We start from the raw sequence: 25,582 nt of genomic DNA, 5'->3' as shown, positions 1-25,582 counted from the left end.
TTAAGAGTAATGGCAGGATTATTCCTGCCTAGCATGTCAATCTTGTGGTGTGGGAGGAAAAGAAAAGCTTGCAAATGGAGTGATGCAACATTGGTAATTACTGCACTACCTACCATACAAGCATTAAAATTTTCCCCTTAACACTGCTACGGCAATTTGAGTTTAAGTACTTTGGTGAAGGGCAACTTCTCACTCGTGTTTTGTGTGATGGGAGAATATTGTTCAATGCAGAAGGCATGTTTACCTACGTCCTCTGAGTTTTTTCCTCTTCAAAGAAACTGGCACTTCCAAACTGAACTGATCCCGTGCAAAGCATTTGTATTTAATATTAACTCTTGAAGAAATAAGCGTAGCGCAGTGTTGGTAATTACTGCACTGAAGAGATGATAAATATCCATTTTCAGGGAGCTCGTCAAATGTGTGCTAAACAGATAAGATGGCCATTGAGAAAGACAAATGCACGATGATTTCATCACTGTAGCCCAAGTCCCACAGCTATTCTGATTAAATGGGCGGTTTATGTAAACACCAAGCCACTACTGTCAACTCACCCCTCGTATAATAGCACTGTTGGCCGCTTGCATAACTTTTGCTTATTCCATGCTCTTGGGAGCAGTGTGCATGGTGTACTGTGTGCAAGTGTCCAGAGACAGGGCGTGTTTGACAGCAGTCTCTTGTCCTCTGGACGTAGCAGCAGTGTCACTTATTATAACTTAATATGTTCAGATCCAGTAGGATCCTATTTTATGGATTGCAGGCTCATTTTAGGCCCAGTAAGCAGTAATATCAAAAAGGGTATACAAAACAAAAGAGGAGAGAACCACAAAACAAAAAAATAAAGACAAAAACAAAAACTGGTCCAGAAGGAAATGAATAGCCAGAGAGCAAAGGATAAGGGGGCCACTCAGTACAATAACGACCTAAGATCCCGCACTACTTGGGCCCAAAGTTTAACTGCATCTTCTTGAGCTCCATAGATTTGGGCTGTGGACAGTTCACGATAAGCAACATCCATGTAAGTAAGTTTCTGAGTCTTATGCAGTTTTAATTTATGTACATCATTTAAAATTAAAACAGATGTGGAAAGTGGAACAGAAAAATGTAATTTAAGTAAATAAAGACAGATTTTCCTTGACCATTTTCCAAAATGTGGACACTCCAGGACGTTCCCATACCATATGATTAAAGGTGCCTATTGTACCTGAGGAGCAAAGTGTACAGTTTCAACAGTCAGCTTTAAGTTTAATACTACAAAGTCTCTGTGGAGTGTTTATGTCCTATGTATAAAATGAAAATGTATTTGTTGATGATCAGGATTCCTGGAAGACTGTTTAATCATGTCTCAAACACATCCCAGTCAAAACTAGGGCTGAGGTCCAAAATGCGCCATCTAATATTCATATCTAAAATGCAACGTAATTTTAATGATGACATCACCGGTACCCGGTAATAGCGCTCAGGACATTTAAATGATCTCTCCCTTGTTGCTAAGAGCGTCCCGTGAACCTGGAAATGACTCACAATAGTGCTGATTCATATATTTGCCTATAATTAGAGCAGTCATATGGATCGTTGTCTTTTTTTAAGGATTAGTGTTATAATTGCCACATTCACATCCCTGGGCAAAAAACAAGTCTTTATCCAGAAAGTCTTGTATCATCTCGTACAATAAGGAATCCAGGCTTTCCCCAAAAGTTGTATAAACTCCTGGGGGAATTCCACCCAAACCAGGGGATTTACCACAACGCACATCCAAAGCAGCTTCCTTGAGTTCATTCAAACTAAGAGGTCCAGTGATTCAGCCTCAGCTAGACTTGGTAGTTCAATGCTATCGAGAAAGCAATCACATTTATTCTTATTAGCTATATAGTTTAGGGTAAAAACTATGGAAAATATAATTTTATTTGAGATGGTTCAGTCAGTATGCCATCACTACTTCATTTAACAGAGGTAATGTCAGAAATATGTTCATTGGAGTTCAGTCTTAAAGCAATTAGATGGCTGGACCTAGATCCATTAAAGTAATACAAGTGTTGAGTTCTGTGCATTAAAAATTTGGCACACTGTTTAAGGATTGCATTAACATCCTTCCTCACCAGATCATAGGGCAATAGTGTCATCAAATTTTTGCTGTGCAGGTTTATCCAGTCATAAACGTTTGGACTTCAACTCATGTAATCTTACAGAACGGACTTTCCTAAGATTAGAAGCATAGAGTTCCTAATAAATCCTTTCATTGAATTCCTGGTGTCTATTTGAATAAAGAAGACAACAACCTGCTGGGATAAAAGCTCCAAAGTAAATGAGGACTTGAAGTTAAACTGCATAGATAGAGGTATGACTATTCTCCCACATTCAAGAGAAAAGTTTTTAATATCCATTTTTAAGAGGTTAATAACACTAACACCTACTCCACCTAAATCCCACCACTCTCTGCACAGATGTTTGGAATAACAACAAGCTTGTACTTGCTTCCTGGCCTCCCACCCACAAGCGCTGCATAAATAATTTTTCTACAGGGTGACAGCATTTTGTAAGAGTCTTCATGTCTACTTTTTTTTAACTCTTGTAAAATATAAAAATATACAGTTTGAGCTTTTTTTTTTTAAATTTTTTTTTATTTATTTATTAACAACAACAAAAAAACAAACAGCTATTTTCTTTGCAATGAATGAGGTCATTGCAGAGAAACTGAAACAACGTTTCAAAAGTGACACGCAAGGAGAAGCACAACAGGCAAGTTCAGGCAGGCTGATGTTGACCACAGCTACAGTACCAGGAACAAGTTTATTCAGTTTACTGTATGAAAGTGTCGATAAGCCGCTTATGATTTAAAAAGGTAACTTTTTCAATATGTAGAATTTTAAATGGTTTTGATTGCTTTCTGGGAGACTGGGAACTCTGTCAGTACAAAGTAAAATGTTCCTTGCTGGAAATTGTTACTAGCTAAGAGTTGTTCTCTCGCTTTTGAAATTTGTTTCCACACATCTCCGAACACTATGCTGACATATTATTGGTTTGTTGTGTGTGCACTGCATATTTGAGGTCTAACTTAATCTCAGTAGCACTGTAACAGTGTCCAATGTAACATGTTTCCAAAATAGTTTTTCTGGCTGAGAGAGAAGAGTTAATTAATGTACTTCTAGCTAGAATAATCTGTAATAACTAGGTATTGCTTTTCAGTAGACTTGATTAATATCAAAATTTGCAAAATGGTAAACAAAAGTGTAAAATAAATCCAGTGCAGTACAAAATAGAAAGTAGCAGATGCTATATAAATAATTCAGTTTTATTTATATGACACCATATCCCAACAATCACCTCAAGCACTTTATATTGTAAAATAAAGACTGTACAATAATAGAGAGAACCTCAACAATCAGATGACTCCCTATGAGCAAGCACTTGACGATTTCTTTCCTCTTAAGAGATTTCCTGTCTTATTTTGACAGTGTCGTGTGTGTCATGTTCAGTTTTGCTTCCTGTGTTTCCCGCCCAGAGGGTTCCACTTGTCTTGTTACCTTGATGTGTATTTATTGTCTGCATTTTCCCTTGTGTTATGTCGTTGTCTGTGTTCCCTTTAAACCTTGTTAGTTTTTTTTTGGCTCTTCGAGGGTTTTGCATTACAGACTAATAACTTTTCTTGGATTTGAGCTTCTGTGTTTTGTGTTTCGGGATGTTTTTAAAAGATGTTCTTTAAAAAAAAAAAAAAAAAAAAAAAAAAAAAAAAAAAAAAAGGCCTGGAGTGGTGGCCTAGGGGAGAAGAAGAGGGTTCATCACTGAGAGGACCCTGGTTCAAATCCTCGGGCTGGCATCACTGTGGGTCCCTGAGCAAGCCCACCCCCCCAGGTTGCTCCCCGGGCGCCCTTTGGCTGCCCCCTGCTCCATGCTGTGCTGTGTGTACTACATACTCCATGTGTGTGATGGGTTAAATGCAGAGAATGAATTTCACTGCATGTAAATGTATGTGACAAATAAAGCTCTTTCTTCTTCTTTCTTTAGAATCAGCATTAAAGCTGTTTGGAGTTCAGCTCTGTCTCTTGTATCATGCGTTTGGATCCAACTCTGCCTGCCACACAGCCACATCTGATATACACTGCTTGTTCAACCTTTTTGATCTCTGTGACACTAAAAATGCCCAGTGACTTTATAAAAATATAGACTGTAAGGACACACTTGACATCTTGGTTGACCGTGATTAACAGTCACTCTCTGGACTGAATGCACCAACAACCAGCCAATTAACTTGCCAGACATAATTTGTCATTTCCCATTGGACCATTGTTTCTGTCAGAGTTTATATTTCTTTTTTTCCTCCCTCATTCTTATCTTTCTTACTGTGACTCATCAGCACCTGATTGGGATATGTTATTTTGACCTAATCCTTTCTTTGCCTACCAACCTGACAGCTGACAGTACTTCCTGTCACACTGCCTGCCAAAGACAACCACCAACAATTGGCAGCTCTATTAGCATGCTGCATGTTTGGGCTCTACTTTAAGTGCAAACTTTGATCATATGACAGTTACATGCAGTTGTTGAAAAGTTCATATTTTTACCCTTTACCAATATAACTCCATCTCTTTAAGTCCCTTTTATATTAGCAGGCTTTGTGTGGGATTTAGTCCTTCAGATTTCAGGTCACATGTCCAGTCACTTTCATTGTTAGCATCCCTTTGAACTTGTCTTCAGAAAGGCATTGAACCTCTACTATACGTAGCACCACAACTGTGACTCTTTGCCTTTCTGTCTAGATAACTATAGAGTAGAACTACTCAGAATAATATAGAACTATACATTTTCAATAAAAAAATCTGACTCTTTCCTGTAGAAATTGTACTGCTTTAGCTAAAAGATGGCAGGTATGGCCTTACAGTAAGCAGACTTGTTTAGCCAGCTTTGATTTAGGTATTATTTGGCCACTTTGTTTGCAGTGCTGTTGGAGGACCTTGAAGGTTTGGAGCATGGCATTCAGCAGTGAGTTGGAATACAATCAAACCCTCATCATTTGATATATTCTAACATAAGAATTAAATATCACTGGGGATGAAATCACACCGTGTACATGGATTGAAATGGGGAATGTTAATCCCCTCAATCTAAACGCTTTTGTCTCATGTCACAGCTCTGTATCTGAACATGAGCTCAGCCAGTATGAGGGTGGGTTGCCTGTTTAGGTTCCAGTTAAAGCTGTGTGGGAATTTTAACTGCCTCATGCTGTTGACTACAGAATGCGCACATCTTTAGTACCACGCCGTCAAAACATGTTACTGTTACCTCTGATCAGCCAATCACTTGTTAGCAACTCAGTGCTTTTATAGACATGGTAAAAAGGACCTGCTGAAGTTCAAACTGAGCGTCAGAATGGGGTAAATATGGTCATTTAAGTGACTTTGAACATGGCGTGGTTGTTGGTGCCTGGAGGGCTGGTGTGATTCTTTCAAAAACTGCTGATCCCTCTAAGGTTGATAGAGACTATTCCAAAAAAAACAGGAAATACCCAGTGAGCAGCAGTTCTGCCTTGTTGATGCCAGAGGTCAAAGAAAAATGATCAGACTCCTTTGAGTGATAGGAAGGCAACAGTAACTCAAATAGCCACTCATTGCAACCAAAGTATTATTATGCGGCAGGAAAATGTGCCACGTCACAGAGTTGAAATCATCTTAAACTGATTTCTTAACCATGAGCCCACTGTCCTCAAATGACCTCCACAGTCACCAACTATCGATCCAGTAGCGCACTTTTGGGATGTGGTGGAGAGTCACATAATGGATGTATACATATCTGCAGCGAGTTTATGATTCTATCATATCAATATGGACCAAAACCTCTGAGGAATGTTTCCAGAACCTTGTTGAATCTATGTCACAGAACATTAAGGCAAAAAAGAAGGTCCAGCTTTATACCAGCAAAGTGTACCTAATGAAATGGCTGAGTGTACATGTAATTACTGCATATCATGCAGAAAATCCCCCGGTTTAGGAATGCGATAAGTAGAATACAGAAATGATGGTGTATTACAGGAAATTTTTTATGGGAATCCTGACTGATGCTTTCAAAACAAAAGTGACATCAGTCTGGGGTGTGCCCAAAGAAAAACAAACACAAGCTACACAGCATGCACCGCACAACTGAAAGCAAACATTTACATTTCTTTCTAATATTGTGTAACAGATACTGTGTAATTCTACTGTTAGTGTTGTGTTAGGACCCATTAATTTTAATTTGCTTTTGGCGTGGATCAAGACCTCAACCCAATAAACAAACATTCATAAGCAAATACTCAGTCTAAAAATAATAATCAAAAATATATTCATGGCTGCATAAAGTGCAGTTTGACTAAACTTTCTAGGTAAATGCAAATCTTTTACATGTGTGAGTAAACCTACATGGTTAAAGATTTTCATAGTGAATTCACGTTGTCATTATTTATTCCTCTTTGAATTCCTGATAACTAATCACAGAAGACGTCCCTCTCATGTGTTTCCATCTTTTAGTGAGACTGCTGCAGGATGCTGGCCAGACGTAACAGCTGACAGATGAGGGTGTGGTGTTGATTGTGGCACATTTCACACATTCATACACGCACACACTGGTTGTTTTTATTAGAGCACTACAAGAATTTGATTACAACTAAGGGCCTTGTATTTCTGCCCATCTCCATTGTCTTTGCTTCCCATAGATAATAGATGATTTCATCAAGTACGGTCCCCCGAATGGCCGGAAATTGCATGTTATCCTTGCTTCTGTGCCATCATATGCCACACATAACACTATATTGACAAAAGTTTTCCCTCGCCTGCATTCACATGCATATGAACTTGAGTGTCATCCCATTCTTAATCCATAGGGTTTAATATGATCTCAGCCCGCCCTTTGCAGCTATGACACCTTCAACTCTTCTGGGAAGGCTTTCCACAAGGTTTAGGAGTGCGTTTATGGGAATTTTTGACCATTCTTCCAGAAGCGCATTTGTGAGGTCAGACACTGATGTTGACTCGCAGTCTCCGCTCTAATTCATCCCAGAGGTGTTGTCAGGTTGAGGTCAGAACTCTGTGCGGGCCAGTCAAGTTCTTCCACACCAAACTCGCTCATCCATGTCTTTATGGTCCTGCTTTGTGCACTGGTGTGTAGTCATGTTGGAACAGGAAGGGGCCATCCCCAAACTGTTCCCACAAAGTTGGCAGCATGAAATTGTCCAAAATGTCTTAGTATGCTGAAGCATTTAGAGTTCCATTCACTGGAACTAAGGGGCCGAGCCCAGCTCCTGAAAAATGAAACCACACCATAAGTCAGTCAGACAAGTACCGTTCTCCCGGAAACCGCAAAACCCAGACTCAGACATCAGATTGCCAGATGGAGAAGTGTGATTTGTCACTCCAGAGAACGTGTCTCTACTGCTCTGGAGTCCAGTGGCATCATACTTTACACCACTGCATCCAACGCTTTGCATTGCGCTTGGTGATGTAAGGCTTGGATGCAGCTGCTTGGCCATGGAAACCCATTCCACAGAGCTCTTTACGCACTGTTCTATGCGCACTGCAGTTCACTGAACTCCTGAGAGTGACCCACTCTTTCACAAAAGTTTGTAGAAGTCTATATGCCTCTGTGCTTGGTTTTATACACCTGTGGCCATGGAAGTGATTGGAACACCTGAATTCACCGATTTGGATGGGTGCTTGAATACTTTCTGCAGTATAGTGTAGGAGTGTTGTAGGCTGGCTTTACACATGTATACCTATGTGAAACCTTAAGTGATGTTTCACTCACTAATCTCTGGTAGTTGAAGGATGTTCAGACTCCTTAGTGGCGTGCTGTTTGACAGTGAAAGGCAACCAGCACAGTTATGTATGAATGCACACTATGAATTGTGAACACAGTTAAAAACATCACTAGTTATGACAGTAGATTAGGAAATTGTAGAAAGCATGCACCAGATGGCCCTGTCAGCAGCCAGAGCTTTATGGTAGTGTGGAAAAATTACCATCATCATGCTGATCTGAAGCTGTTGCCCGTTTCTGTTGCAGTAACTCACGTTAGGTTTTGTTTAGCTGTGTAAACAGCTCTCTCCTCTCCTCTGCTAGATGCAGATGTTGAGGTTTCTCTTTGAATGGTAATGCCGGTAGTAAGCTAGCTGGCGTACTAAGGGATAATTATGGTTTTCTTATTGGTGGTGGCGGTGATGGTGGTGGTGAAATGGGCTGGGGCATACAGAGAGGCCCTTCTGCTTTGGAGTTACAGGATGGAGCCTGTCTAGTTATGAAACGTGAAATGGGGATGTGGCTGGCTATACCAGCTGGAAACAATGGCCTCTCTCACTGTAGCACATTCTTTCCACTCTGTCTTAGTAAAGTTTCTCTACAAATGACATGGTTTTTGGAAACAAAACATTCCACAAAACCCATCTTTCATTGTGCATCATAAATCCTATATATGTTAAAAGCGCAAACAAATGGCTACAGTAACATTTGTAATCAGCCATCAGTCTTAGAACATGTATAGTTCAGATAGTTTAAACATTATTTTGTGTTTGCAAGCACTATTTATTTATAACCACATCCACACATGTCAGAAAACCAGTGGATCAGAAGTTGACATTGAAGGCTGCTTTTTAACGTCCTACACTGAAAAGATTTCTGTCCAGGTAGATTTGGTGACGCCTGCGGTTATTATGGTTTATCATCACCTGTGATTTAAAGCTGCAGCTACTTGTCAGAAGTTTAAACAGGAAAGTGTTTTGTTCATATTGCAGTCAAACTCACATGTGACATATCCAGAGATTTGATTTGAGTTCAGGCTGAGGAATGCAGGGTCTGCCATACTGAACACTGAAGTGACATATTGGGGTAAGGGTGATTAATTGGATTGTAGCTTTCTGTGATTATGGGGGAAAAAAAAGTATTTTGTATCAAATAATTGCTTTATTGCATTCATTTTTGCTACAATGCTCTGATTTTGCTCTCCTAAGCCCAGACTCACTCACTCTTTAGTTCAGCTTGAGTCAATATGATGAAAAGTGTATAAAATATATCAAGAGTAATTAAAAGTTATAACAAGGCGTGCATAGATTAACCTGTGGAAGGACATTATTATGTCAAGGGCGATATTTTTCTCTGTGAGTGTACTGGTGTTTTCCCAATCCACAACGCATATGAGAAGGAAGTGGCTTAGACAAATTCAATCAGTGCTATCTCAGTATTGAATTTGGCCCATGGTTGATATGTTTAGATGTAAATTTTATGTTTCTTTAAATCAATAAGCTCCTCTTTGGAGTGCTCTTTGTGTCAAGCAGAAAAATTGGTGCAACTTGGCCGCAGTTTGTAGAAGCAACTGTGAAAGACTCGAGCAGCAATGGCCAGCTTCCGAGCACGTGGTGCTCTCACTTGCACTTCCTGTATTTATTATCAGCAGCAGCATTTAAAGCTTAAATCATTGCTGAAATAGCATCCTCTTAATATTGTTAAGGGTCAGCAACTCCCTCTGGTCAATGTAGTTAATTCAATACCAGCAGACAGTACTGGGGAGGAGAGTTGGAGATATGGGAAAGGACAAAGCCTAATCTAATATGTTGGGTGCATTGTTCTACGTACATACATTTGTCATCAGGTGTATGAGCACGCTCCTTCATGATTACAAAGATAGTCTACCCCTAACCTACTCCTATCCTGCCTGGGATAAACTTTGTTCCATGTACTGACTGAAATATGGTGGCGTTAATCATAATTATGTCTTCATCGTGGCCCACAGAGCAAATCAGTCAGGACATTTAAACACTTCATGTTACTTCATACTGTTGCACTCGATTATTTTTGGCATAAGTTGGTTTAAATTCAGGATTGGTTGTCCTAGCACAATTTATGAGGTTTTTAGCTATAGATGGAGCAATAATTTATTTATATTAATGACTAAATGGAGTAGACTGACTGAAGAGAGAGAATACAAGAGAATCCATGTATGAAAAAGTAAGAGAGTAAGTGTTCATAGATGGCTGAATCTGAACTCAGTTACAGTTCTTAAATATTTAAATTAAATTTGGGTGGTTTTGTGTAGAAGTATATAAAAGTGCAGCGCAGCATTAGGCCTTTGATAATGTGGACAATGGATTATTCATGCATCTTAAGACTGGGTTATATGTGGACTGAAGACTTATTTAGTATGTAAATGTTGACTTTATAAAGGATTGATAAGATAAGATTAATAAACTTAATAATAAAACGGTTAAGAGACTGATAAGAGATTAATAACAGTTAATAATAAAAAGATGTTTTGTGACCCAAATACTTGGTTATACTTGAAGTGAGCTCTGCAGCTCATGTCAGGTGCCTTGGGTTGCTATGTCCTTTACCCACATCACCTTTAACCCTGGATCTGTATAGCATGGGTTGAAAAATGCAGTTCTCTGTCTCTAACAGAGGGCGTTCTTTGTCCCTTTTTTGTCCAAGCTTATTGAATACCAACACAAAGGCGACCATAAAACCAGAGTAGTTTTCTTTTGGAATGAGGCCTGCCTGTTTGCTCTCCATAAAAAGGATTTCAATGGGCTTAGATTTGGTGACGATTCAACCAGGTCTTTAGATAACATTGGCTTATTTCCAGTGAGGTGATTGCTTAGCATAAATAGAATAGATCAAACGTTTCCAGGCAACACTCAACCATAAAGTATTAAGTCGTCAATGAAGAATTTTTTTGTGCTTCTGTGAAAGTAAACTCTTGCCCTTCAATCAGCCATTGATTATTTTAAAACTTAATGTGCTAAAGTACAGAACCAAAACTACTTTGTCAAGGTCTAAAAATCCAGGACTGCACTGTGTCTATTAGCTTGACAGATAATCTCCAGTTGCTTCCTGTTAGGCATCTGGCATTTACTGTTTTTTTTTAATTAATTAATTAATTTTTTTGGCTGTACAGCAGATACCTACTTCTGCTTTGTTTCCTGATAGGCTGAACGTGTCATTCTGCTGCTTAACAGACTGCTGGTGCATGCTTGTGAACACACAAGAAGCACTATGAATGAATATAGAGCAGGGATTTCAAACAAGTGGCCTGGAGGTCCCAATCAGCCCATGAAAGGGTCCACTTTGGCCCACTGGATAATTTTTGAAAAGTGTGAAAGCTGCTGTTCCCGGTGTGATGATGTATAGGATTGAAAATTTATAGAAATTTAAAAGTATTTTTGGATCTAGACAAAATGCTATTGCTTAGTTACAACAACTGTACAGGTGAAGGTTTTTGCCTCGTTGTGATTCATAAATTATATAATGAAGTAATGACAGTAGACTTGCAGAATCAGACTGTTCATTAAATGTGAAAATATACATTTTTGGGAGGGTATTTATTTATTTATAACTTTATAACCAGTACTTGGAAGCCAGACTGTTCATTTCAGTCGCACACACACACACACAGGATGGTTTCTACACTTATCATAGTCATTGTCTTTTTCTGGAACTGTCCATTCTGAGAGCTCCCAGTCACCCCACCCTCCCCTTTTCTTTGACACCAGGACCAAGCGCACAGTGACACTGGTTGGTTTTGTATGGCTGCTGCTCGAGGATTCAGTGACGCCAATTTACAAGGGTGCTATGTGATCCCTTCCTTTGCCAGACTTTTATAGTGAAAGGCCTGGCAGACAGTCAGTCAGTTTGAGTCCTACTTGCTGAGAGACTGCTCTATTGAGGTGTACAGCCCTGTGTGTTCTCCCAGCTCTGTGCCACAGAACAGCCACAGGTTTGATGGTTCTGCTTTTTTGCTATGGTAACATTGGTTGAAACATAAAAAGCTGTGTCAGGGCCTGGAGCTTTGACATGTGGTGAATGGGAGCCCTTGAAGTGTTGATTGGCTACCTACAGACTAGACAAACACCTTAAATAAGTCATGGGTCATCCTTTCATCATTGATTCATCATAGAAGATTTTTTTAAAAATAAAGTTTTGAATTCCTTGTGTGCATTCATTCAGCAAAAAAATGGAGCTGGGGTAGCTTGGGGCGTATTGGCTTGGTTCTACAATTGCACTTAAGGTTGTTCTCTGGTTATGTTCAGACTTGCCACTTCCTGGTTAAATTCTAAGGAACAATAAAAATCCGGTCATATCCTCTAACGGCTTTAAGCCAAATTATTTCTAATCTCTCTTTAATGGCTCGGTCCAGAAATCTGACACAAACAGTGTCTCTTCTCATCCCAGCAGTGCACTGAACAAATGCCATGTTAATTTACATTGTGGATAAGGCAAATAAATAAATAATAGAGTAAAAAAAATGTGGTGAACTCTCCTGTTTTGGCTGTTGATTTGTATTGGGGTAGGACAGTCCACCATCTGTAGTGTTTTAGATATCTCCCATGAACTATTCAGGATTTGTTTTGTGTGCTATGTCTCCTACTTATTTTAATGTCTTTGGTAAACTGAAACACTCATAGCCAAAGGAAAGCTTTTTTCTTTCACTTTACTGTATATTTTCTATAACTGTATGTAGGAAGATAGATTGGCAGAAAGCAAAGAGAAGGACTGCTGTGAGTACATTGATAAGTAGTGTCCTTGAGATCCTGTGTAGGTATAACAGCTCCCTTGTTCCCTCAGAGACACGCCGTCTGGACTGTTTCTGTTCACTTTTAAATGCTTCATGTGTTAAATTATCCTGTAATGTGCTAAATCGAATTCCCCATATTTTCATCAGGTGTTACCACAAGCTTGTTTGATGTTTTGTGCCATCAATTGAGTGTATATAGTATATAAAGTATATATAGCTAACTTGTTTATTCCCCATTTATACCGACATTTATAGTAACATGTGTTAAAGGATGTATATACAGCTGCTCCCAGGTTTAAGGTCTAGACGTGGTATTTAGTGGTTATGTGGCGTAAATGATTCCCCCAGTGTCAACAGCCACTAAACATCTACTCAGGGTTCCCTTCTTGCAGGCCAGCTGGTTCTTACTGATGCAAGCAGAGGGCATGATCCCCTACTATGCACTTTGTTTTACCTCCCTGCTTGCCCTGTTGCTTTTACTGCCTTTAGACTGCCACGGCAGTGTTGTTTGAGGCTGTGGAAAGCAGGCTGGATGCTGTTCTGTCCAGCAGCAGCAGCAGTGAAAGGGAGAGTTCAAAGTGGTTGTAAACTTCCAGCGGGTCAGCCATCACACTGCTTACTGTGGCAATGCATTTTATCACTACAAAGTTGAAGTGTTGCGGCTGACTCTTCGCCTACACACAATGTTATAGTTGTCCTGTCTTTTTATTTTTCTGCTTTACTCTTCCTTCTACTTTTTATGGCACATGGCATCTGCTGCAGTTGCTATGTGAGAGACAAACACGAGGCAGTGTCTTCCACACATTGCACACTGAGGCAGTGATATAAGCAGGTGGAGGAAATGAGGTTTCTGTTAACAGCAGTGTGAAGTTCATATTATTTATTTTGAACTACAAGACAGCGTCTTCTCCTTCTATTGGTTAGATTTGGACAACTACATTCAAAGTGTCCCTTGTGTATATTTTTGAGGAATTTAATTTAGAACGTCAGCTTTCAGAGGGATTATGTGCCCCTCCCTCAGCTCCATTGCCCCTTTGGTGTCCCTGGATTGTATGGTATGATTAGAAGGACCTATCTGCAGCTCATTCTTGGACAGTGAGAGGATACACGACATAAGTTTTGTGTTATTGCCCGTATTTGTTTCACACGTTCATGTTTTGCTCAAAATGTAATAATTATAATAAATAATGCATTAGTCTTATATAGTGCTTTTCTAGACACCCAAAGACGCTTTACAATTTCATGCACTATTCATTCACACCTCAGTCATACTTGGTGGCAGTAAGCTACTAATGTAGCCACAGCTGCCCAAATGTAGAGCAGATATTTAAAGGCCATCTTTTGGTTCACATGTGTTAATAACAAATATAGTTATAGGAAGCATAAATTCATGCTTTGTTTCTGAAAGCTCAGTTGTGGCTGTCTTTGTCTTTGTCTTTAGTTTTGGTTGTTGAGCTGGCTGGAGAGTGAAATATTTGCATAACTGGATAGGAGGACAGAAGCTTTTGTATTGTTGCTTTAATGTGACCACAGCAGTCATCCCTGTGGCTGCTTCCTGTGAAAGTGGAAACACTGATGCGATTCCTGAAGAGGTCAGGCATAAATTTAAGCTTTATCGAAAACCCTTTTTTTTTTTTTTTCCTTCTTTTTTCAGATGTTGTAAAAGCGCCACAACAATTCACGTACTAGACCCCTACAAATACTTGTTGAAATAAAAATATATCAGACATATACACTCGATGGTTAAAAAACACCGCGTTTGGCGGTGCAGAAGTAAAATGTTTTGGGAAGCGGTCAGAGTGACATGTGAGGACATTATTTCAAAAGAAGCTCCACTAGACCTAGAGCTATTTGTGTTTGGTTTGTATCCAGAAGAATTCAATTATAAAAAATGAAGAAAAAAAAACATTAATAAACCTGACTTTTTTTTTTTTAAGCTCTAAAACGCTCAGAGCCTTGTTTTGCAAAAGAACCCGTAGACCAAACTTTGCTCACTTGAAAAGACAAATGTTCCCCTAGAATCCATTCACCCATCTGTCCATTTATAACTTATCCTTAAACTGGAATTTTTGCAATGCTTTGTAGAAAATAATTTCATGATTTGTGTGGTTGCTCAGTTTTGAAAATATTTATCTTTTTTTTTTTTTTTTTTTTCTCTTGCCTTCTCCCATCTTTCAGGTGCCTTTCAGGACTGGAGTTCTCGACCTGTGCGCTCCGTTACATCCTAAATCCTGGTGGGCTCATCTCTGACCTTTGTTGCTCCCCTCATCAGCGCCCTCCTGCTCTTCCTTCAAACTCCTCTCCTCCCCTTTCTTAAAATCCCTTCCCCTCCTCCTCTGTGTCTGTCTTTCCCGGGCTTATTACTCAAACTCACTGAAGGGAGCAGCACAGTAGCTGGCAAAGGATGAAGCGGGTCTTCCTGCCAACACCAGACAGAGGATAGAAAACACAAAAGGACTAGGAAGGGGGTGGGGGGGTGGGGGACAGACCGAGAGGGAGGTAGAGCGAGAAGAAAGCTATCAGAGAGAACCACAACAAAGTGTGAGAAGCAACAACAATCAAGATGCCACGCTGGAAAGACAGAAGTTTCACTTGAGCGTCATGAGCTAGCAAGGCGCCCCTAGCAGATCTCTAACTCTGGACTTCTTTTTTTTTTTTTTCTTTTTCTTTTTTTTAAGCAAACTTCTAGCCTGCACACACAAAATAAATTTTGGAGACACGCTCTCCTTCCCTCTGGAGTACTTGTTAACACCTGCTATGCCTCTGTAAGAAGTGTTCGCCATGCCAGCCAAGGGAAAGTACTTGTTGAACAACCAAGAGACCAAAAATGAAGCACTGTACCGCAAATTCTCCTGCGTCAGCCAGTATCAGCCGCTGGTACTCATGCTGGGCCTCTCCATGCTCTCCTGTGGAATTCTCCTTATTCTGTTCTTTGCCCTTGGATTGGTGAGTTTTAACATCCACAGGTGTTTTAAAGCAATATCATGTGAATTTTAACTTACAGTTATATTCATCACCTCAGAGGTAGAGGGTAGAGGAGATGAGCCACTGGTAATGACCAGCAGTTCTTTTGAACTCCCTCACGTGATTAATTATTGTGCATTAAATACATAAAAGGGCTTAATTGGTATTTAAAAGTCTTAAATCATTTCTTCAAATGCTAAGATATGGGCAGTTGGATTTTATTGATTGTGCCTGGAGTTGTGATTTAAAATCTCAAATATAGTTGCCAGGTTGCACTGTCTGATGGCTAGCAACTAGCTGGACAAGTGATGAAAAAAACGGCTCTTCACCCAAGATTTTGCAGCATTGTTGATTCTAGCATACAGGTGAAAATGAGACACAGTGCATTTTGTGTAGAAAGTGTTTCAGGCATGGCACAGTAGGAATCAAAGGAGTGGAATCCAGTGCACATTTACAGTTCAAGCAATTCTGGCAAAGTAGCTTGATTAAATTAGTTTGCTGTGGACATTAAAAAGTCTTAAATCAAACTTGCCTTAAGCTGTAGGAGCCATTATTGTCTTTGTTTTTGTTCTGTTTTCTGCAAAGTGACCTTCACAATGCCTTTAAGTTAAGCACTTACTGTTGTGACTGTCTGGCAATAATGCAGGTGAGCCTGATAAATGCAAGATTGAATAAGAGTTATTTCTGAAATTACAGAGCCTCTACAAACTGTTAACTGCAGTAAATGTTTTTGCCATCTGACCTGACTTTGACAGCTTCGATCGTTGTCCATTTACGCCAATGACAGCAAGTGTACTACCCATAGACACAGCTCATGACTCGTCTGCTCAGTGTCTTCTGTTTATTAATTGATAAAATTATGTTAGGAAAGCAAATTAAAGATGGCATTCATCCAAGAATGTACATAATTAACAAGTAAGATGCTCTAGATAAGAAAAGACAATTTGACAAGCTTGGTTCAAGTATTGTTCTAATCCATAGCTTAGAAGATTATTATTTATTCTAGGAGAGGACCTGCTGAGGTAAGGCACACAAAACCACCTGAAGTTTTCCTGCTTTTTATATCACTATTAGCTTTTGTTACTGGGATGACAGTAGTGAATATTACATGACACATATTGTTGTCGCAAAGACAAAACATGGAATCTTTGAGAATTATTTTAAGGAGTCGCAGCCTGGACACATTTTTCCTCGCGCTTTAACGATGGCGAAAAGTTTCAGTTATTTGATCGGCGTTTTGGGGAACGAATGCGGCACATTAGGACAGCAGCAAGTAGCGCAATGTGTTATGAAGCAGGATGTGACTGGATGTTCAGTTAGGTCGACTGTGAAAATGTGGAAAAAAACCCAAAACTCTCCTCTACTTTGATAGCTGCTTAAATAAAGCACTGCCGGTGCAGATGTAGAGGAGTGTGAATGAGTGATTGTGTAACTGTTTTAATGTGAAGGAGGATGTTGCTGAAGTAGACATGAATATAGGGAATGCATATTTCAGTTTCTAGATTATATAAGGGCATTGGATAGAAATGTATTTATGCAATAAACAGCATGAAGTGCGTGTTGTATCTGCAGGGAGATGAGAGGTCAGGGTCAGCTACAGAGGGCTCACAAATACTTGATATTAGTTCCGTTTTTTCTCTGAGGCACGTTCTCTTTGCTAATTGCTTTACCCAAACTTGTGTCAACTTTGTCGGAAGTTTGAATAGAACAAAATGACTCGAGAGAGAACACAGACGTGGTAAAATGGTTAAAACAATGCAGCTGTCAGGGTATGCAGAGTACAATTGTGCTTCCTACTGTGACAAGAAAAGACATGCATTCACCGAATCCTGGTGATCGGCAGCATGCTGTTGATTTTGGCATGATGGCAGGCAGCTGCTACAGCTTCTGTCACCGTAACTTATATTACTTTCTCCTATTCAAAAAATAAACTTAACCTTCCTTCAATTGTGTTGCTGCAGTCTTTTTGGCACACTCCCTTTTTGTTCCGTTTCACTCTCAGACAATGGCTCCATCACCTTTGTTTTCACTGCACGCACGCACACGCATATGCATGCATGCACGCACACACGCGTTGGTGTAGCTTCTCATTTTGATTTTAAAATATGCAAAATCCACTCACACCTTCATCCATCCCCTGGCATACCATCACACACCGCTTTTTTTTTTTTGTTTTGTTTTCTCTCCAATCTCTTCTGCTCATACAGTTGCCAGGGGTACAGAGGAGTTAAGAGAAAATGTTGGGATGGAGGTTGTATAACACTGTTATTAGATGCAAAGGAGGGGCACAGTGCCGCTTAGGGGGTGGCCGTTAGTGTCAGGAAATCACTGTCAACTTGCATAAGTCCTCTTCAGTCGTGGACACTGGATGACGAGCGATGTTGAGAGGTAAAACTGGACAAACCGATGTTCAAAGTACCTCTTCTAACGCCGCTATTGATTCCTGATTGGATGGAAGGATGATTTTAGGCATTATGTTGTTTAGGTTCTTGAAATTTTATCTGACTGCAGTGGCTCCAGAGTGTATAATAACACACTGAGCCCTCTATCTGGGACTCTTGTTTTCTTATTTTACATGCTTTAGATTTTCAGTCACTGTAACCTTGACTCCTGCTTTTGCTGTTTCCATATAGTTGCCTGCAGGTTTTCATTATTATTATTAAACTTACTGTAAAATGCCCCTTATTTTTCAAATGTCAGTGACAATGCTGAATCATAGAAACAAAGTAGGAATGATCATTGCAAGGTACTACAGAGCTTAAACACTCAGGCAGGTTACATGTGAGGATTTAAAATTTTTTTTTCCCTCCCCTTGGTGTGCCGTATGTTGAACATTTAAGCTGTATCCGCTCACGTGGATTTCTCAGCAACTGATATGAAGTAATTGTTCTTTTGCTGCCTTCAAAAGGTTTTGTCAAGACTCACATCCACACGGGGAGTGGAAAGTGCTTTAGTTGAGATCTGGCCTTTTCCAGTGCTGCCATGGTAACCAGAAAGCTCAACATACAATGCGGAGATGGCCTTCTCCGCTCAGAGATCTATTGACTCTGACTTTATGCGTCTGTCTCACTCTTGAGCGCTCTTTTAACCCCTTCCTTTCTCTTGTGTCCTTCCTCCAACACCTATGCTCGCCACTGAATGCCGAGGCAGCTGCACATTATGGGCACACATGGATGAACATGGCTGCTGTTCTCATTCATGTGTTTACATGGACACATTCACAAATGACCCCCCCCCCCCCCCCTTACACACACACACACACACACACACACACACACACACACACACACACACACACACACACACACACTCCTTGTGCCAGCTTCTCACTGTGCAATAACTCAATTAGGAAGATGTTGGCCTGGAGGCAGCAGCACACGAAGCAGAGAGAACTGTGAATAAAAACATGCAGTAATCTCACACAGGCATTTGTTCTCGGGGTGGATAGCAGTACATCTCAGAAGCACTTTATGTTGATTTTTACCTTCAGCTTTATCTGTAAAGTACAAGTTCACCAACAGAAAGAAAAACGACTCATTAAAAGATTAAAGTTTATGAAAGTAGACTCTATGGTGTATACAAGCAGGTAAAGATGCAGAACAAAATATGCAAATATTTTACCATATTGGCAAAATCCATAATATTTGCTTTTCACCTTGAGGGAAATAAAGGTGCTGATTAACATTGACAGGTGTAGTCAGTGACCTAGTTGTCTCTCTAGAAGTTGACAAATATTGTATTAAAATCTAGTTCTCTGTGAAAAACTTCTGCTTCCATTGAACACCCTTCAGATATGTTACCTAAACAATATGGCATAATAAGTAATAATAAACACAGGAAACCTGGTTGAGGATAAGCAGTTCATCATCCCCAACCAGGCTTGAAAGAAACTGAGCAAGTCTGTATGAGTTTAATACATTTTGTGTTTATTTTTCTCTCCCTGGCTTCTGATATAGAGCGCAGTGCAACATTATCCCTTTGTGAGTGTGGTGAGCGCCAGCCTGTGTGTGTTCCTAGCTGTGTTTGTGCTGGTGTGTACAGACATGCTCTCACAGCGATGGAGGCGTCCTCTAGGCTTGATTGTATGGGTAACATACCTCACCTTGGGCTACACCTTCATCTTCAGCGGCTGTATCCTCTTGCCTTGGGACCAGGTAACTTCACCTTCCCTGCAGGAATCAGATTGAAGTAATACAAACCTTTTTCCAAAACAGAAAAAGGTTGGGAAGCTGCAGAAAATACATAATTCAGTTATTTACAATTCCTGAAAACCATGTAATGCACTAAGTAGTGAAACTGAGAACATTTATTCATTTCAAAATCTCTTTCCACCCGTCCACTTTCTTCTGCTTGCCCAATTCACAGCTGAAGCTTATCCCAGGTGTCATAGGGCAAGAGGCAGGGTACACCCTGGAGAGGCTGCCAGTCTGTCTCAGGGCTAACACGTAGCGATAGAAAACCATTCGCACCCACTCTGCACAATTTAGATTTGCCAGTTAAACTAACTTTGCATTTCTTTGGACTGTGAGAGTAAACCAGAGGCACCCACACAGAAGGATATCAGCCAGCTGTGAGGTGACACTGCTAACAATCGCACATGTCACCCTCATTTTAAAGTGATAGGCTTATTTTAACTTTTTTACTTGATAAACTGCTTTCAGCTGATCAGCAGTTTGATTCTCCAAAGTCACAAACTTGCTTATTTAGTTACAGAAAACCTGAAAATTTCTGGTTTAATCTTCTAGATTATAGCTGCTAAATTTCTTTAAGCTTTGCATCTGTGTCTAAACACCAGATGATTTGAAATGACTCAACCTTTTGCGGTATGTTCCCAGGTGCCTTTATTCCTCTTCATCATCTTCTCCGTATACACAATGCTGCCATTCCAGCTGAAGGATGCTGTAGCGCTGAGCGTCATCTCCTCCCTGTCCCACATTTTGGCCCTCACAATATACTTCAAGCTTTCCAGCAAAGAGACCAATTATCTTGCCAACCAGGTAAAACCATTTGAATTATTCTGATAATTCCAGCTGTTAGTGTTTCTGTGAGGAAGTTAAAGTTAATAATTACATGAATGTAGGAATCCAGAAAACGCTGACACTGTGAAAGGTTAGATCTACTTTCTTAAAACGGATCACTAAAATAACAAATTTATTAATTTGTCTGACTTTTGTTGATTTTTGTTGTATAAGAACTCTGGTAATTTACAGTCCATACGTTACTCTGTCAGATTGCACACAGTTGAAAACCTACAGATGTGAATCTAAATGCTCTTGTGATGGCAAATGCAGTGATGGTATCAAAATATTTTGTATATTTTACCAAAATTGAGAATTGATCAGATTTAAAAAAAAAAAAAAAAATTTTACTTATTGAAAACCAAAGCCATTGACATAGGAAACTGAGTATCATTAAATGTTCCATTCCAGCAGGCGCACAGAGGTTCAGAGTTATGTGTGTGTGTGTGTGTGTGTGTGTGTGTGTGTGCACGCGCATGCATAGCAAGTGTTTCAACTTGAGCTCTAACATCTGCTGCTGTGCCTCTTTGTCCAGATGCTGTCCAACGCAGTGGTGTTTCTGTGCGGCAGTGTGGTGGGAGCCTTTCATAAGGTCCTAATGGAGAAAACCCTGAGGCAGACTTTCCAGGACACCCTGAGGTCCCTGAGGATGAGGATGAAGCTCGAGATAGAAAAGAGGCAACAGGTTAGGGAAATACAGTGGCTTTCATTACACGGTGTGCATGCTGTAGTATGCAAATGTATGAAAATAGTTGTGTAGTGTGATCGTTTCACTGGATAAAGCGTGCCTTGGGCGATGTGGTGTTTTATTATGACAGTTTTCGCAGCTTTCTCTGCACTCTGAACTCTCAGAATGTAAACAAACATTACAGACGAATGAAAATAGCTCTTCATAATCATCGTTGCCATACTCTTATTATTTTATTTCATCTCATTTAATTTCTGAGCTTTGCCTTTGGCTGGCCTTATGATGACTCTCCGATGGATGTTTTCATTGTGACTACCAAATCCTTCCCAAATTAGATTTTCCTGCGATGCCTTTTAAATTACGTGCATCTGTGTTGGCTTCTTCTTCTTCGGAAGCCTCTTTACAACAATTTTCCCCTTTTATCATTTGTTTTGACTGTTGCTTAGTAGAGGACATAAAACATGCTGACAGGGAGGCTTCGGTTTTGCCTAGCAGGAAAAAAGGGATGATATAATCATTAACATTAAAACCTTCTCTTCTTGTATTTGAACTGTGGCTGGGGAAGGGGGAGGTGGGGTTGAGGAGCCAGTCATAATCTCACATTGTGTAAATTCCAGTGGGAATGGCCCAGTGTATTCCCCTAATGTGTTTGTTAGCAGAGTGTGAAGGACATGAAAATGGTATTCAGGCTGTGTGACGTTAATACTCCCATTTGAAACCAACACTAATGAAGTCTCCTTTATCTGTTTAATGACAATGCTTTTATTTATTATATATATATATATATATATATATATATATATATATATATATATATATATATATATATATATATATATATATATATATATATATATATATATATAGTGTTTCTCCTTAATTAAAAAGGGTATTATACATGGGATTTTCATATACATATTATGTAAAGGATGATATTTCCAGAAACACTTTATATACCATCATCTATACAAAGGTCACTTTATGAGAGGTGTTTATTCCTTATAAATATTTTCCGTAGTGACTAAAAAGTAGGTGATGTGGTAGCACAGAGGAGGAAGTGTGAGCCCACACACAAGCCCGCACACACACACAAACGCATTTTTAAAGACTGAAACATAAAATGTTTTGCCTTCGGTGAGTTCTTAACCCTCGTGATCTCTCCCACGTTGTTTGTGTTTAAATATTACTACATTTGGATTATTTGTTTTTACATTGGAGCCGTAGTGACTCGGGAGGTAGAGTGGAGGTTCACTAATCAGAGGGTCTGTGGTTCCTGCCCTGGTTTCTCCAGTCCCCATGTCGAGGTGTCCCTCATCCATGTCCTGAAACCCCCAAAATTTGCCCTTATGCATGCGTGTAACAGTGAAAGTGGTGTTTAATTATCATAAGAGTTTATGTGAATGGGTAACTGTGACTTGTGCAGTCTCTGCATATCTGTGCATTTACTTTTTTATTTTTCCTTAATCAAAAATGAAAAGCATGAGTGTTTTGACTCAAAACATAAGACTCAAAATTAATTTTCATTCCCTTGAGTCCTTGACATGTGTTGACAGCCGGGAGAGTGTCCAGAAACACTCCAGGGAAATCAAAGACTTGTGACGACATACTTTTGCAAAAAGTCACATAGAAAATTCTGACATGTTAAACCGACGTGTCCTGTTATACAGTGGATCCTGTGATCTGTAATCCAAAGCACTAAAATTAGACACAACTCAGCTGGTATATAACATACCTTGCATACCATGAAGTGTGGTGGTGGTTATCTCTGTTCTAAGTGAGGGGAGGTTATTGCCAGCTCCTGACTAGCTGAAGTAAATTAAAGGGTCCCAGAATAGTGCAATATATTAGATTATGAAGACAATCAGTGTTCCAGCAGGACAGTGACTTGGAGCATGAAGACAGGAATGACTTAAAAACAAGAATGTGAATGTCCTTATATGGCCCAGCTGGAGTCTAGGTCAAAATCCCTTAAAATAAATAAATTTGTGTAATCAATTAAATTGAACTGTTCCTGTTCATCTTTCCTGATCTATAGCATGAGCAAATATGAAGAGTAGGAAAATACAAATATTAATAACTCAAATGCTATATAATTAGAGATTTGTAGTGCAGTTCTAAAAAAAAACAAAAAAAACTTTTGTCAGAGCAGTTCATTGTAATCCATTTACTTAGGAAAAGATTAAAAGTGAATACTTAGAGGGGCCTGTTATGTTCTTTTCCAGCTCCATATTTTTATTTGTGGACTCTATTAGAGTAGCTTTGTGTGATTCAAAATAATCCTTATTTATTTTATTTTATTGTCAGCCTCAGTGCAGCCTCTTACCGTAGCCTCTTACTCTGAAACGAGCTGTTTTAGCTCCTCCCCTTCTAAGCCATCTTTCTCAAATTGTCAGAACTGGTTTCAGTGAGGTTGTTTATAAGTCCATATTAAAGGAGTGGAAAATGGTTCTCTTTGTCAGTGTGACTGCTTATGATGATGATACTGTATATGATTCACATGCTGTGTTCACTTGCCAGATGTATTTGTTTTGATTAACTTGTGTAATGTGTCATTTCCACTGCCCTCATGGCCAGGTCTCGAAAAAGAGATTTTTTATGTCAGTGAGACTTTTACCTGGATAAATAAAAGACATATTTGAAGCACTTTGCAGTGACTTGTTGAACTGAAGGATAACAAGCCTTGTTTCAGCCAGTGTAGTCAGACCCTGCCGCCCTTCTGATGGCATGAAGAGGGATTAATGATTTCTTTCGAAGTTGCCTCTTCAGATTCTCGTCTTAATCAAGCAGTTGAACTTTGAGCATTTCTCAGGGTATTGTAGCAGATCCAATTCAATTAGTGAATTAATCCACCGTGCTATACACACACTGACACAGAATTCTTCTGCTTTCTCATGTTATATTAACCAGTGTTAATATTTGGGTTTGTTTATAAACCAGTCCTGCTCTGAATCTCAGTTAAGAGTTTACAGGTGTAGGGACAGTACTGAGAAAATAATAGGACCAGTACAGTTACAGACCAGGACTACCAGTGTGAATGCTTACAGACAGACTTAAAGATGGTCATAGGAGAAATAATTTAATAAATATGCTTCTCTGTTTGAACAGGATTTGGGGTTTTGTGCTGCTCATCATGTATATGTGGATATTTTCTGTTTCAGGTAGACCTTTGCTCACTTCAGGGCTTGACCACTCATCACTGTATACTGAGTGCAGCAGTCAAATGAGCTTAATTTCCTGACTCTCCTAAATTACACTTATGTAACTGTGTGTGTGTGTTTATGTGTCTGCGTGCGTGCAAATGTGTCTTTGCAGGAGAACCTGCTGCAGTCTGTGCTGCCAGTCTACATCTCCATGAAGATGAAATTGACAATAATGGAGCGCTTGCAAGACTGTAAAGACAAAGAAGAGCAACAGCGACTCGTCAAAGATAACAACTTCCACAGCCTTTATGTCAAGAGGCATGAAAATGTCAGGTACAACCACAATCCATTTTTGGTGATCGCTAATTTATTTAACCTCACTGTAGAAGCCTCGTTTTAGTAAAAAATAAAAAAAAGTGTCTGTGGCTTGAATCTGCTCTGCTTATAGTTGTGAACAGCAGACAGATTCCCAGACAATAAAGAAAAGGCTACATTTATGTAAGTTTAACAATCATTTCAAATGGGTTGTGACTCATATCTAGTACAATTGGCATGAAAAAGACCTCATCTTCAACAGATATTTTATAAAAAATTTTAAAAAGTATATTACATTTATCATATTGTCTTTGAATTATAAAGGGAAAACAATCATTTGAAATAGCGTTTTAAAAAATGCAATTTTTTGATATTCAAGAACAAAAAAGGCTGCATTCATGAATCAGACTGATTTGAATATTTTCTGTATTCTTAATCTTATAAATCCTCAGTCATTCCTTCATAAAACAAACAAGGCAAGAGAAAAGCAAAAAGAAAAAGACAAAAAAAAAAAAAAAAAAAAAGCAATTCGAGAGCTTCTCTAAATATTGGAGATTAGTATGTCTGTTTTCAGAGCAGTGACCCAGATACAGCTCTGTTTTACGAGGGTTTCATTAATTTAGCAAGTGCTGACAGATATCAGGGCAGCTTAAAGTGAACTTTGGCAGATGGCTTACCAGCTGATTTTTCTGATATGTAGACAGGATACAGTCCTCATCTCGCCTCACTAAAAGGATCGCAGGTTTTTAAGAGCAAACTGAATACACTGCAAAAGGCATTTAGTTTTTGAGGAACGCTTTTTGCTATATTCTGCATGTGGGCACAAAGTAGAACTGTAATGGCATTAAAACACAAAAAGACTATTTGAACAAAGATCTGTAGAGATTTAGCATTTTGTAATCAAGGATCCATTGCAACATCATTTTTCGCTT

At 39.4% G+C, this 25,582-nt stretch overlaps 1 protein-coding gene across 2 annotated transcripts in view; it reads left to right on the top strand.

The window, feature by feature from the left end:
* Nucleotides 1-15,048: 15,048 nt before the first annotated feature.
* The window catches only part of adcy7 (adenylate cyclase 7), a 33,289-nt gene continuing 22,755 nt past the window's right edge, over nucleotides 15,049-25,582 (top strand). For both annotated transcript variants that reach the window (XM_030719414.1, XM_030719418.1), the window contains exons 1-5: nucleotides 15,049-15,471; nucleotides 19,446-19,643; nucleotides 20,325-20,486; nucleotides 21,043-21,192; nucleotides 24,508-24,668. In XM_030719414.1, coding sequence (XP_030575274.1) covers nucleotides 15,307-15,471; nucleotides 19,446-19,643; nucleotides 20,325-20,486; nucleotides 21,043-21,192; nucleotides 24,508-24,668 — 836 coding nt within the window. In that variant the 5' untranslated portion in view covers nucleotides 15,049-15,306. The remainder of the gene's footprint in view (nucleotides 15,472-19,445; nucleotides 19,644-20,324; nucleotides 20,487-21,042; nucleotides 21,193-24,507; nucleotides 24,669-25,582) is intronic.

Source organism: Archocentrus centrarchus, chromosome 3 (genome assembly GCF_007364275.1).
Source record: "Archocentrus centrarchus isolate MPI-CPG fArcCen1 chromosome 3, fArcCen1, whole genome shotgun sequence".
Taxonomy (NCBI): domain Eukaryota; kingdom Metazoa; phylum Chordata; class Actinopteri; order Cichliformes; family Cichlidae; genus Archocentrus; species Archocentrus centrarchus.
The sequence above is the reverse complement of the archived record's forward strand: the minus strand, read 5'-3'. Positions and strand labels throughout refer to the sequence as shown.